Below are 14067 nucleotides of genomic sequence, written 5' to 3'. Positions count from 1 at the left end.
GTAGTGAGCTAGTAATAGATGGAACACTGTACTTCCATGTGCCCTTTAGTTAAAGCAACTCCATTAATTTATAATGAAGAAATGGTATCTTGAAGTCTACAGCACTGCTGATTCATTGCATTTAATATTTTTGTAGACGGTGCAAGTATGACTACTGACACAGGAACACTCAGCTCAACTGTAGCCCCTTCCGTCAACCTTCGCACAGAGCAGCCTTGCATCAGTCCTTCAATTCTGTGTCCAGATTCCACTTTGTGCATAGAACCAGCACAGATATGTGATGGAAAACAAGACTGCCCCGATGGCTCCGATGAGAAGTGCGTGAAGAAGTGTCCTGATGACAGAGACTTTCTCTGCAAGGACCGAAGGGGCTGTGTCTCCAAGAGTCTGGTCTGTGATGGACTCTCTCATTGTCAAGATAGATCGGATGAACTGAACTGTCCTAGTGCGGCCGCTCCTGCAGCTAAAGATGATGTGCTGCAGTGCCATAGGAACGCAAAGATGTGTAATGATGGCACAGAGTGTGTTTTACTCAGCCACGTATGTGATGGAGAAAAAGACTGCATGGATGGATCTGATGAAGAAGGATGTCAAAATACCTGCAAAAGAGGTTTGGTTTTTTTGGTTTATTTCTTTATTTTTCCAATTTAAACTTCATTTAGTTCATCTTTTAAATGTCTGAGCTTTGTTTTTTGATGATGATGATGATATGAGCTTAATGTTACCTTGTTTAAACCTGTACATGTGAGGTTGCAGATGCAAATGGCTTCGTCCATGATTGTCTTCTTTCTACCTCAGGTGAGTTTCAGTGTGCCCATGGAAAAATGTGCATCCCTGAGGTTCAGGTGTGTGATGGGAGGTTCCAGTGTCAGGACCACTCGGATGAAGCTGACTGCCAGAAACCAATTAAGAGCTGTGAGCATCGTTGTGCTGACGGGAAGCGCTGCATCCCAAAGAAGTTCCTGTGTGATGGAGAAAAAGACTGTGTGGATGGCTCCGATGAAGTGGGCTGCAGTAAGTACTGAGAAGCTGCACGAAGGAAACCAGAAGATTCAAATGAACCAAATCTAGTATTTATAAGTTTCGTGTTGCTGCTACATGCTGAACCTAACACAGGTTTCTCTTTCCAGATCAGGCTGCTGCTCCATCATCAGAGTCTCCTGTCTTCACTGCATCACCTTGCATTGCTCCTTCAGTTCTCTGCCCTGGATCATCACTGTGTATCTCTCAAAATCATCTCTGTGATGGACAAAGAGACTGCCCTGATGGATCTGATGAAAATGACTGTGCAGTCCATTGTGTTAACCCAAGTAAGTGCTTGAATTTGCCATGAAGAAAAGGCTTAGTCTACACATTTAGCCAATAAATGAAGACATGAGTTTTGAAAAAGTTATATTTTTTTTCTGATTTGTAAGGTAGATTGTTTTTTCCCTCCATAGCTGACTTTCTCTGCAAAGATCATATGGGCTGTGTCTCCAAGAGTCTGGTCTGTGATGGACGCCGTCATTGCCAGGATGGATCGGATGAACTGAACTGTCCGAGTGTGACCGCTCCTGCAGCTCAAGATGATGTGCTGCAGTGCCACAGGAATGCAAAGATGTGTAGTGATGGCACAGAGTGTGTTTTACTCAGCCACGTATGTGATGGAGAAAAAGACTGCATGGATGGATCTGATGAAGAAGGATGTCCAGGAATTTGCAAAAAAGGTTTGTTTTTGTTTTTTTCCCCACTTTAAATGTCATTTATTTAACTGTTTATTGTTTAAACTTTTATTTTATTGCTTAAAAGAAATTGTATTTAAAGTCACATCAACACGTGTACTTTCAAGTGGAGTTGTGAGATCAGCTGATTGTCATTACTTTCTTTTCTACCCCAGGTGAGTTTCAGTGTGCCCATGGGAAAATGTGCATCCCTGAGGCTCAGGTGTGTGATGGGAGGTTCCAGTGTCAGGACCATTCAGATGAAGCTGACTGCCAGAAACTGATCAAGAGCTGTGAGCATCGTTGTGCTGATGGGAAGCGCTGCATCCCAAAGAAGTTCCTGTGTGATGGAGAAAAAGACTGTGTGGATGGCTCAGATGAAGTGGGCTGCAGTAAGTACTGAAAACTAAAACTGGAATAGCGAAGCAGAGTAACTGAATGTTTCAATAAGGTTTATTTGATGTTGTCCCAGGTTATAAAATGAAACACCAGTTTAATAGTTTCCTTTCTTTCCAGACTACAACACTGCAACAACCAAGGCTCCTGCTTTTCCTTTTGCTTCACCGTGCACTCCTCCTTCAGTTCTCTGCCCTCGATCGTCACTGTGCATTGCTAAACATCAGCTGTGTGATGGACAAAGAGACTGCCCTGATGGTATTGATGAAAACGGCTGTATGGTTCATTGCGAAAACTCAGGTAAGAGTAGAAGTTACTATGGAGAAAGCTACCAGAATTCACTCTAGGAGAGTTTTTTAAAAATGAAGTGCTTGGTTGTGAGCTTTGAAATCCTAAATAACCTTTTTGTTCCTGCATATCAGATGACTTCTTGTGCAGTGACCACAAACAGTGTATCCCTGAAATGCAAGTGTGCGACGGCCAAGCCCAGTGTCCTGACGGCTCTGACGAGAAGCACTGTCAGTCACCAAATCCCACTGCCACCTGTAAGTCGAGACAGAAAGCAGACCAGCACATGCAACTGGGAAATTACAGGAATATTATATTGATCCTTCTCCCTCCACTTGTAGTTCTAGCTAAACAAAAACCCCAACTCACAGCTGATGTACTTTCTACACCCAATAGCAACCATAGTTTGAAACATCATACTAACTAAAACATACACTGCTAAACCAACAACTGAAAACAAAACAAGAAAATCTCCCGATTTGCTGTTACTTTGCTCACCTTTCAATCTAAGCTAGTTTCTTTTGATTTGTTATTTTTCTCTTTGCCAAGCCTCTGACGAGCTCAGCACCAGATCGACTCCTCTGAAGTGCCGCAATGGTTTTAAGCTGTGCGACGACGGCCTGGAGTGCGTCATGTACAGCCACTTATGTGATGGAGAAAAGGACTGCAAGGATGGGTCAGATGAAGAGGGATGTGCTATTCAGTGTAAAGCAGGTGCCTTATATATATCTTTTTTTTCCCTCTTGAGTTGGAAAAATACTGATCTAGGTTTTAATGTGGGCAGGAAACATGTCTGATTATCTTGAAGGAAATGGTCTTTCTCTTTCCCAGGTGAGTTCCAGTGTTCTCATGGGAAAAAATGCCTCCCACAAGAGCGAGTGTGTGACGGGCAAAATGACTGTCAGGACCGATCTGATGAAACTGACTGCTCAGTTATGATTGAGGGCTGCCATCAGCGCTGTGATAATAATACTCGCTGCATACCAAAGAGCTTCCTGTGTGATGGAGAGAGAGATTGTGCTGATGGGTCAGATGAGGAAAACTGTGGTGGGTGCCTTTCAGAAATTTCAGAAAAACAAAGCATGCAAACGTGAAATTACATCCACGTTTATTTTCCTCTTTCCAGGTTTGGTGTCCTGTGCGGATCATCAGTATCGATGCGCTAGCGGTCAGTGCGTGTCAGAGGCACTGAAATGTGACGGATATGCCGACTGCAGCGACGGCTCTGATGAGGTGCACTGCTCGAGGCCCCCACGCTGCCTCACACAACTCCGATGCCCACACACTCATGAGTGTTTGCAGAAAGAGTGGCTCTGCGATGGCGAGGACGACTGCCAGGATGGTTCAGACGAGAAGGTGGGGAACGAAAGTCGAGTACATCTTGATTTGTCGAGCTAAGAAGAAAGGGAATGCTTAGAAAAAAAGAGCAAAGTGTGTAATCATTATCATTTCTGTCCAGAACTGCAATGCTCCTCCAGTAAAGTGCTTAAAGTTCCAGTGGCAGTGTGGAGACGGCAGTCAGTGCGTTCCTCTGTCATGGAGGTGTGACGGGAAGAAGGACTGTTACAATGGCATCGACGAGGAGAAATGTAAGCATGTTCACTGATGATGTCATAGTTCATTGGATGGATTCACACACATTTGATTAGTTAGAAGGGGAACTCATCATTTTCAAAGTGACTGTAATTTGAACCCCTAATTTGTGCATTTTTATTTTTAATGAGTACGAGTATGCCTGTGGTGCTTCAAATTACCCACATTTTTGCCCATTAAAATGAGAGAATTTTCTATCTTAAAAACCTCTTTTCTGTTTCTGGGTGTTTTTAAACCAGAGGAAATCCTCGATTTTATTCACTGTTGGGAAGCTGTGTAGTTAATTTTAATTTTATTTTTCATCTATTAATCTTCACAGGTAGCCAGAAAATATGCCCTTCTCATCTTTACCAGTGTGGCAGTGGAGAGTGTGTGGACACTAACCTGGTGTGTAATGGCGTCACTAACTGTGCTGATGGGTCAGATGAGGGTGTGAATTGTGTGCAGCGCAGCTGCTCCAGTCCATCGACTCTCTTGTGCGACCACAGCTGTGTCAGCACACCGTATGGTCCGGTCAGTGCAGAACAGATGTGTATTTGGTTATCTGGCAATTTCCCATAAATGATAACTATATTTATCACATCTCTGCTGAACTTATCCTGGAAATGTCATCTTCCCGTATTTTTCCAGAAGTGCTACTGTGCTGCAGGTTTCAGACTGATGTCCAGAGCCACACACTGTGTGGACATCGATGAGTGTACAACAGCACCTCATGCCGTATGCAACCACATTTGTCGGAACACCCGTGGATCCTACAGCTGTCATTGCCACCCTGGCTTCTACCTGGAGCCTGATAACAAAAGCTGCAAGACGAAAGGTGCAGTTGGTCTGGACGCATTCTCTCTAAATGACTCTTTCTCCATCATTTTGTCACTATTCCCACACCAGGAACATCACTGTCACTTTTTTTTTCCCACTAAAATCGGTTATATTTTTCATAACATAGGCTCATCTGTGCAAAAGGCACTAACAGTAAAAACCTATTGTGTGTCAAAACATACAAAGTCAGTCACTTCAAGTATTGTTCATACACAAAAGGAGATGTACACGATTTATTTGAAATGTGACAGTATGATTGGTGAATGTCAGAAAAGCAAAATTAAACTATATTCATCAGAGAACACAGGGGAAAAAAACATACAGACTGAGGCCATGGAACAAACTACTGTATATTACATCAAAGTCCCACTGCACTGAGCTACTCCTAACTTGCAAACGGCAGCAACTCTATGTATTTATGCATTGTAGACAGGATCAAGACAAGCTACATTCAAACTGGGTGTCAGATGGTGGAAGAAAAGTGATTTTAAGTACCAGGCAGGCTAGTCTGTGTATTAAGAAAATGCCATGACAATATCTAGGGTATACAGAGAAGGGTCACAAAAGAGAAACTATCCAGTGACAAGCAGCTCTCTGGGTGAAAATGCCTTGTTGATGTCAGAGAACAATGGCCAGACTACTTTAAACTAATAACTCAAATAACCGCTTGGTGTAACCAAGCTATGCAGAAGAGCATCTCTGAGCACACATGTTGAACCTTGAAGCAGATGGACTACAGTAGCAGAAGACCACACTAGGTGCCACTCCTGTCAGCTAAATATAGGAAACTACAATTTAAGCTACAGTTCACACAGGCTCACCAAAACTGGACAATAGAAGATTGGGAAAAACACTGTTCACAAAAACCCTCCATGGTCACCAGATTTCAATCCTATAGAGCAGTGGTTCTCAAACTTTAGTAGTATAGACCTATTTAACACCAGATACAGTTTACACAGACAATTTTATTTCTTATATGAATGTTATTTATTGTAACTGTCATAAACAGGATGTGACATAATGATAAAAAAATAACACCTGTACTGCATTAAAACATTCACAGCAGGTGGGATATCCAATCTTTAAGTGATGACCTGATGAACCCTGCTCCCGGGTCCAAACTACTCTGAGTTTATTAAGGATGTTGTGTTTTTAACATGTTTTAATGCTTTGAATCTTCTATTTAATCTGAACAAGCCCCTGAAAAAAATCAGGGATCACTGTCGGCCTCTCTGTTTTTATTACCACTATTCATTTTAAAGCTCCGTTTTTAAAACCTTACGATGTAACTACAGCACAGCCCATGCAGCAGTATGTTAATGACTAACCTTATATCTCAGTTGTTCTCCTGACTGAAGTTTGGTCCGTTTACAGCATCCTGCCATGCAATTACATTTGTCCCTAACCATCGTGAACCCTCACGTTAACCTTTATGGAGTGGAAAACGTTAACTTTCATCCTCCAGCTTCACTGTGTTTATATTATGCTAACCATAGCTGTGTAGCTAGCCACCACACAACTCATCATTATATACCAGCTAGCCCAACTTCAGTAACCCTACAAACGCCACTGCTGTTTAGTTTTCGGTCTTCATTCAGAAGCGATAGCAGAGCTGTATGTTTTAATTTTTGCTGTGGTGGTTAAGACGCTGGATTTTTGGCTTCGTGGTTCGTGCACGTCGAAGCTCAGTTTGCTCTGCATGGCATTTCGGCCAACGACACATAATGCCATCGTGTGGTAGCCTCACTGGATCCGCTGTCCACTCGCCGTTTGATGACCCTCGTCCGGGACGGGGAATACACCACTCTCAAGGCGCTGCTGCTGCCACATAATAGAAGTGGATCGCATTCTCATGTCTACCAGGTGCTTCGGCATCCACGCAATAGTTCCCTACTCACCGACGGCATCTCCCGCACCCCCACCAATTCTCCCAGGGGTCTTCGACTCATCGATGGTGGCTGGGATTGCGGCACTGCGGAAAAAGGCCTGTGTTTTTTACCATCAGAGTGACAGAGCCGTGCTGCCTTTGCAGTTTGAAGGCCCAGGGAAACAAGCCCTTCAGCGCTCTGTAGCGGCTGTGATGATAAGGAAAGGCTGCTCTTCATAGAGGACTCGCTCTCGGGGAGACGTTTTCTGATTGACTTCGGCTCCCAGAAGAGCCTCTGGTACTCTCGTGTCGTCTTTGCATACCTCTACAATAGTATATAATTTAATCTTAAACAAAAATTGCAGATTTCCCGCGTACCACCAGAGAGAGCCCAAGTACCACTGGTGGTACACGTACCACAGTTTGAGAAAGACTGCTATAGAGCACCTTTGGGATGTGGTGTAGCAGAAGGTTTGCATCATGGATGTGCAGCCAGCAAATCTGCAGTAACTACGTGATGCCAGCATCTCAACACGGACCAGGAATGTTTCAGCCCCTTGTTGAGTCTATGCCATGAAGAATTGAGCTTCAAACTATAAGCTTCCATAGTTTTTAGATGAGAAAGTAATCAACACATTATTAAAATGTTTTTAGTAGTGACTTATGTTTAGAAATGGTAGCAGTGTGTACAGACTTAGACAGTCTTTGGCCTTTTTGTGTGCGTGGTTGTATCACTTCTTCTACAGAAGACACACAAAAGTAACTTTGTCATGTTTCCTCCTAGATGAGCCCTTGCTTCTGGCATCAGTGCAGTCAGACTTGTTCCTGCTGGGAGTCCATAGCGGCACGCTGCGTCTCCTCACCTCTACCAGTCGACCCGCCTTCTCACTGGATTATCACTGGGTTCAACAAAGGATTTACTGGCTGAGCACTGACTACCAGAGCATCCGCTGGGTCGACATGAGAAACCCAGACAAAAGAGGAAACCTGGTCAAAGGTAAAATTTCGTAATCTGGGCCTGTGTGTGAATTTAAAAATTGGAAATGTAGTGAATCTACTTAATTTAGGACCTCACTGGACCTCACTTAAAAATAGATAGATTCAGATGGTGAACCATCAGAATCTGAGATGCTGTTATTAAATCTCACAGGTGTGAAGTCTGATTTTATCGCAGTGGACTGGGTGGGTAAGAATTTATACTGGGTGGATGGCCTGGTTGGTCAAATTCTGGCGGTGAAACTCAGCAACACCACAGTGAGGTCTCAGGACTGCACTGTGGTCCTGGGAGAAGATTTGGAGCAGCCAAGCTCCTTGGTTCTGCTGCCACATAAAGGGTGAGTTTCTCTGCTTTGTGCATTTATTTAGTTTTTTGTAATATGAAAGCACTCCAGCTTCAACATCACAGCCATGTATTGTATAATTAATGTCCTTAGGCTGATGCTGTGGTCTGAGATCGGCAGCACGCCTCAGATTAAGCAGTCTGGGATGGATGGTTCAGAGAGGAAGGTGGTTGTGAGCCACAGTTTGAGTTGGCCAGTCAGTTTGGCCTATGACCTCCTAGATAACAGAGTGTACTGGGCAGATGAGAAACTGCGCTGCATTGGCTCAGCCGCTCTGGATGGAGGCAACATCAAGGTATTTGAACGTCAAACCGCAAAACAAGTAGAACCCAGAGACATAAGAAAGGGAAAACATATGATGTGGTGTCTGAGATGCCTTTAATAGGCCATGTTACTAATAATCTGTCTTAAAGTTTATGATTATGGCTAGTCTCCCAGCAGTTATCCAATATCACAACACAGTAATGGCTTTCTTTTACTAGATCCTTCAGTTGGCTGAAACTCCAAACCCTTTCTCAGTGGTGGTCTTCAATGATCGTGTTTTCTGGTCTGACACAAAGAGAAGAGTCATACGCTCAGCTGACAAGAACACTGGGAAAGACCAAAAGGTTGTTCTGAAGAGACCGGGACAGCCATTTGGGCTAAAGGTGAACTCCTACAGTAAAATGAAGTCACATTTGATCAAAGACTGTCACCGCTTATGAGTCTTAATGTTAAATCTTCTTCTCTCCCTAGCTGATGCATGCCCTTTCGCAGCCAGCTGTGCCCAGTCCTTGTGACCATCTGCGCTGCTCCCATATTTGCCTTCTGGCCCCCCCGGTGACGGGCAGATCTGCAGTATGTCGATGCCCAAAGGGTCTGCTGCTTTCCAAGGACAACATCACCTGCTCTCGGCCCAGGGATTCATCTTTCATCCTGCTCCTGTCTCAAAACACAATTTACCAGGTGACATGTTTTGTAGTGATGTTAAGGCCTTCCATCCTGCAAAACCCTTCTAGACAACACATTTAAGAAATTAGGTCTTCTGCTTTGTTCCACTTTAAATCGCACCTCCCTGCTACTGGCAGATTTACTTGCGCTCCTTGCGAAGGGATGGTATCGCCCTGAAAAAAATGCCAAACAGCCGAGTCTTGGCCCTCCCGGATATAAACGAAGCCATGGGGCTAGATGTCTCCACCCAGGAGTTGTATGTGGCTTATGTGGGATCTGTGGATGTTTTGAAAATGGGAAGCTACAGGTCAAGACAAGGACTCACACCTGCTGGACAAGTCCTAAAGCTGAAGGTATGCTTAGGGCGAAAGTCTTGTATTTAATGGGAAAACAGTAGGATGTTAAACCCTGAAGATGTAACCATCTGACATTTAATTTAAAGTTAATAATCTAACTCTAGATAATGGCTTTAGTTGGTGATTAAATCAGCCTCAGCTCTCCAATAAGTGTCACTTTCTGGCGAAACTTTAAGTCTGGAAGCTATCCCTCTCTGTCCTATAAGGATGATTCGGTCACGGCTCTGGCAATTGACTGGGTGACCTCTAACCTCTACTGGAGCAGCAGCTCGAGGCCCAACATCCATGTGACATCCCGCAATGGTGGCTACACCACGTCTCTCCTGCAAGGATCACTGACGGTGAAGGCAGCACTTATCATATTTCTGCTCAGACGTGAGCGCTTACATCTGATGTTTTCATGGGTCTTTTCAGTCTGCTGTGATATTTGCCATTGAATTGCACTAAAAATGAATTGGCAATGACTTGCCATTTGTTTTTAAAATGTTCTCGATCAAAGTTTATTTACTCGCTTTTTCTTTGGTGTAAACAGACTTCTAAATTACCAGTCAGTCAAGTTTTCACACTTGCAAGTATTGGTTCATATATAATAAAAATGTACTTTTAGCTACATCTTTAGTATTGTATTACCAGTCCTAAAAATAATAATCCGCATAGGAAAAGAGACTGCAACACACACACCTTGCTTTATGCTCCCTTCCTTGCCAACCCAATGACCTTCTCATGTTAAACTTTTAATGTTTAACAATTGTCTTTTCAGCTTGCCACATCCATCGCGTTACATCCCTCCTCAGGTCGACTTTGCTACACAGCAGTGGTCATGGCAGGTGGGAAAAGCCTGACGGAGGTGGTCTGTGCCTGGATGGATGGCCGGAACAAAGCAGTGCTGTGGGGAAAGTCGAGAATCCCCAACTCCTTGGTGTTCGTTAATGATGGGACCAGAATCTACTGGGCTGACACTGGTGAACAGTTAAACGCACAATAAAACAAAAAACCTCCCACACACTCATGAAGACCGGGACAAATTTGCATTCAATTCCTCTGAGCAACCTCAACACAGGATCCCAATAAAGAAGTGAAAAAAATGTATAGTAATGACATATATGAGATGAGAGTATTTTTGATAATCCTGTTTCTGTGTTTGCCTCATTTCTTTCTTCAGATGGAGTGATCAGCTCCATTGGAGTGGATGGTTTGGGATATAAACAGTTTAAGGCAGGACCTGATCTGATTATGTCCTTGACATATACTGAGAACATCCTGTTCTGGGTCACACAGGGAAAAGGTAAGATACTTTTGGTGTGTGTGTGTGTGTGTGTGTGTGTGTGTGTGTGTGTGTTATTTGAATTTGTAAATTAACCTCCTGGGACCTGGCATCCACATATGTGGACATCACATTTTGGGTTATTTACACCAAATTACAAAATTTTGCTCTACAAGGGCCTGATATACACTTACGAGGACATTACACTGCTACTGTTCTATCGAAATTTAAAATGAATGTGGAGCTCATTTTTCTCAGAAACAAAAACCAGGTAAAAAATAAAAAATAAAAAAAAATAAAAAAATCTGGTAATTCTTTGTTTGTTTGTTTTTATATTCATCAGGTCTCAATCAGCCCAAATAGCAAAGAGAAATTAAAAATACATGCCACAAAAGAGTTCAGGTCTTAGGAGGTTAATGTTTTGTTGTTGAAATGTATTTTAAGTATTTTAGTTCAATTTGAAATGTTAAGATATTTGCATTTATATAAAGGTTTGAAAATGTTTTGGATGTTGTTTTACTTGCAATTGAAGTGACAAATTTCATTACTTTGGGATTAAGTCAATGGGGTTTTCCTACTATTTCACTCTAATCACTTCATAGCCTTCTATCACCTTTTCTTCATCTTTCTTTTTCCCATTAAGGCAGCAGTTGGCATAACAAACTAATTTAAATGTGAATAGTTTGAGCTTTTTCTCTGCAGTCTCCACCATTCAAATACATCAAGAAATTAGTCCCCCTCCCCCCAGAAAAGATTTTCTGATTTCTGTACTATATTTTATGGTTTTGTTTTGTTTGTTTTTTTGTTTTTGTTTGTTTAAATTGTACTTTTCAACTTGTGTAGATGTGACCAAGCTGTGGTTCAGTGATGGCCTCCAGCCTAAACAGTTGTGGTTTGAGACAAAGACCAGCGTGGTGGAAATCAGAGCTCACAGCAATGACACCCAGTCAGGTAGGTGGACAAAATAAGTTAACAGAAAGCAGTTGACAAAATATGGGACATGAATATTTTTACAGTTCTGTCAACAGAAATTGTCCCCCAGCTGTATGATGGTACGCATGAAAGCAGGTTCTAAGCTTCTGCCAAAAAAAAGTATCATTATGCCCAATTAGAGGTTTAGTACATCCTTCTCTTTACAAACCATATACTATGGTGCACTGTGAGAAAAGTGGGTAGATTGCAGAATAAGTAGGTAGAACAGTTAGGACTAGTGAGCGGAAACTATGTAATGCCACTATGAGAGAAGGTGAGGTATGACGGGCATGAGAAGAATCTGAATTAAGCACTGTTACAGGAAACCGAGAAAAGATGTTACAATAGCTGACGCCATTTCCAAAGTCAAAACTGGTTGCGGTATGACGCCAAAAAATTACGTTTTTGGTTTCAGTCAGTCTCATAGAAGGCAAGAGGTATTGATCACATTATTTCAATGAAAGCAATCAATGCACATATGCTGTAGTGTGTGTAATGTGTTGAAACCTAAAGCCATGTGCATTTAGTTTCTTTATGATAAGGATTCAAATGGAACAGATTGGCAAAGAGTGCGATAGTCAGGGAGATGAAGAAAGTGGGCAGGAGTGCTCAGAGGCTAGGTGTACGGCAAAGGAAAAGGCTCATCTTCAGTTTTATTTGAGGCTCAATAATCTTGCCTGAGAAAGAAGTGAACTGGTACGATTTCCAAGGAGGGAGATGCGCAGAGCTGTCATAACTACAGAGGGATAAAATTGAGCTTTACAATGAAGATATGGGAAAGAGTTGTTGAAGCGAAGTTAAAAAGAGACTACACAATTGGTGAGCAACATTGTGGCTTCATAATCTTAAAGAGCTCTGTAGATGCTTTGAGACTGATGGAGAATTACAGAAGGACCTGCACAGTCTTCATGGATCTAGAGAAAACACGTGATGGAGTGCTGAGAAAAAAAACTGCAGTACTGCATGAGAAAATTGGGTCTGGCAGAAGTATGAGAGTGGTGCAGGGCATTTGAGAGAGCAGTGAGACTGAGGTGAGGTTTGTGGTGGAATGACAGATGGGTTCAAAGTGGGGGTGGGATTGCATCAGGGCTCTGAGCCTCTTATTTTGAATGGCGATGGGCAGGGCAATGATGAAGAGCTCCTCTGAAGACTGAACTCCTAGAGGAGAGCAGTTTGAGAACAGGTTTGTGATACATGTTTAGCCTCATTAAATGAAGGTGGTTGTTTGGGTTAGTGCGAACAGACTGCATCTGATTTTACAGTCGTTTTTGATGTCCATCACTGGTCGCCAGGTCTATCAATTTCCTGTTGAAGAGCCGTGAGCTTCTCTTCCAAGATCTTATCCATATTACGTTCAGTGAGTACAGCCTAAGTACTCACGGCCATCCCCATCGCTTCAGTCATAGCAGCTAGCCTTGTGGGGTTTTGAACAGCTGCAACTGCTTTCTTTAATCTTCAATAAGCCAGGGTCAAACCAGCTCTGACCAGCAAGAAGCTTGTTATCATGGTTCAGAATAGGTAGATGTCTTCAATCGATAGTCCTGCCAGGCATGCAATGCGCCAATTCCACCACCCATCCATCGTGTATCCGGCAGAGAATATCCCTCCAGGAGAGTCGGGCTTTTCCAAACCCAGGCTTTTCATCAAGAGTGTCAATTGCATTTAGGGACCAGTTGATCAAATGCATAATTCTTCTTTAGGTTTTAGTGAACAGGACTGAGAGATTCTTCTGGGGGTTAGAGTTTAAATGAGACTAGACAGAAGACATGAAGCCAAGCAAGGAAAGATAAGGGAGGGAGAAAGATGCGGCCTTCTCTGTCAAGAGCCAAGAGAGAAGAAATGAGCAAGACTACTAAGGAGGTTCACAGATGTAGTGAAGAACGACATGTAGATGGTTTGTGTGTCGTACTTCACTTCACCTATACAAATTAGTATTACCAGAGACTTTTTGTTTTGTTTGGTTTTTTTTAAGAGATTATGTTGGACTTGTGTACTCCCAGTGCCAGTCCCAAGCCTGGATAAAGAGGACGCTTGCATCAGGATTACTATTTTGGATAATTAGATAATGATATGTAATCAAAATTAATTTCAGACTAATAAACAAGCAACCAGTAGATTTTAGGGTGTGTATTATCTCAAGCCTAGTTAGTGAAACAGCTTTGTGCCAAATCCAAGTAGACAAATCATAAAAACTATGTTAATCACACTATAGGTTTTCAAACCATCATTAAGGCATTTACTCAACTGCTGAGACGCCGCCATCAGGAAGCATTTATATCTATTCTTTGGCAGTTAGACAATTCATTTTTCACAATTCTAACTCACTGTTGTCTTAGGTTTTTTTTTTTTTTTTTTTTTTTTTTTTTTTTTTGTTGTTGTTGTTGTTGTTGTTGTTGTTGTTTTTTAAAAGAACAAGGCAAAACCAGCTACTTGCAAAACAGGAATTGTAATAACTGCAAACTTTTTTTTTTGCCTTCATTATTTTTCTTGTTCCTCTCCATTTCAAAATGGAGGAATCTGGCAAAGTGTGTCACAGTACAGT

General features: G+C 42.4%; 1 protein-coding gene across 1 annotated transcript in view; it reads left to right on the top strand.

The window, feature by feature from the left end:
- lrp13b (low-density lipoprotein receptor related-protein 13 b) overlaps positions 1–14067 on the top strand; it is a 29077-nt gene that overhangs the window by 11955 nt on the left and 3055 nt on the right. The window contains exons 28-50 of the mRNA XM_084934905.1: positions 137–610; positions 799–1014; positions 1131–1310; positions 1440–1706; positions 1877–2092; positions 2217–2396; positions 2519–2641; positions 2934–3098; positions 3216–3431; positions 3511–3740; positions 3844–3973; positions 4297–4490; positions 4608–4794; positions 7448–7660; positions 7814–7997; positions 8097–8298; positions 8486–8650; positions 8739–8948; positions 9071–9286; positions 9496–9630; positions 10050–10251; positions 10452–10574; positions 11397–11504. Of these exons, the coding sequence (XP_084791031.1) occupies positions 137–610; positions 799–1014; positions 1131–1310; positions 1440–1706; positions 1877–2092; positions 2217–2396; positions 2519–2641; positions 2934–3098; positions 3216–3431; positions 3511–3740; positions 3844–3973; positions 4297–4490; positions 4608–4794; positions 7448–7660; positions 7814–7997; positions 8097–8298; positions 8486–8650; positions 8739–8948; positions 9071–9286; positions 9496–9630; positions 10050–10251; positions 10452–10574; positions 11397–11504 (4536 nt within the window). The remainder of the gene's footprint in view (positions 1–136; positions 611–798; positions 1015–1130; positions 1311–1439; positions 1707–1876; positions 2093–2216; positions 2397–2518; positions 2642–2933; positions 3099–3215; positions 3432–3510; positions 3741–3843; positions 3974–4296; positions 4491–4607; positions 4795–7447; positions 7661–7813; positions 7998–8096; positions 8299–8485; positions 8651–8738; positions 8949–9070; positions 9287–9495; positions 9631–10049; positions 10252–10451; positions 10575–11396; positions 11505–14067) is intronic.

This window comes from Perissodus microlepis, chromosome 7, assembly GCF_051167445.1.
Source record: "Perissodus microlepis isolate ML-2025 ecotype Zambia chromosome 7, ASM5116744v1, whole genome shotgun sequence".
NCBI lineage: Eukaryota > Metazoa > Chordata > Actinopteri > Cichliformes > Cichlidae > Perissodus > Perissodus microlepis.
This window is presented reverse-complemented; position numbering and strand designations above follow the sequence as displayed.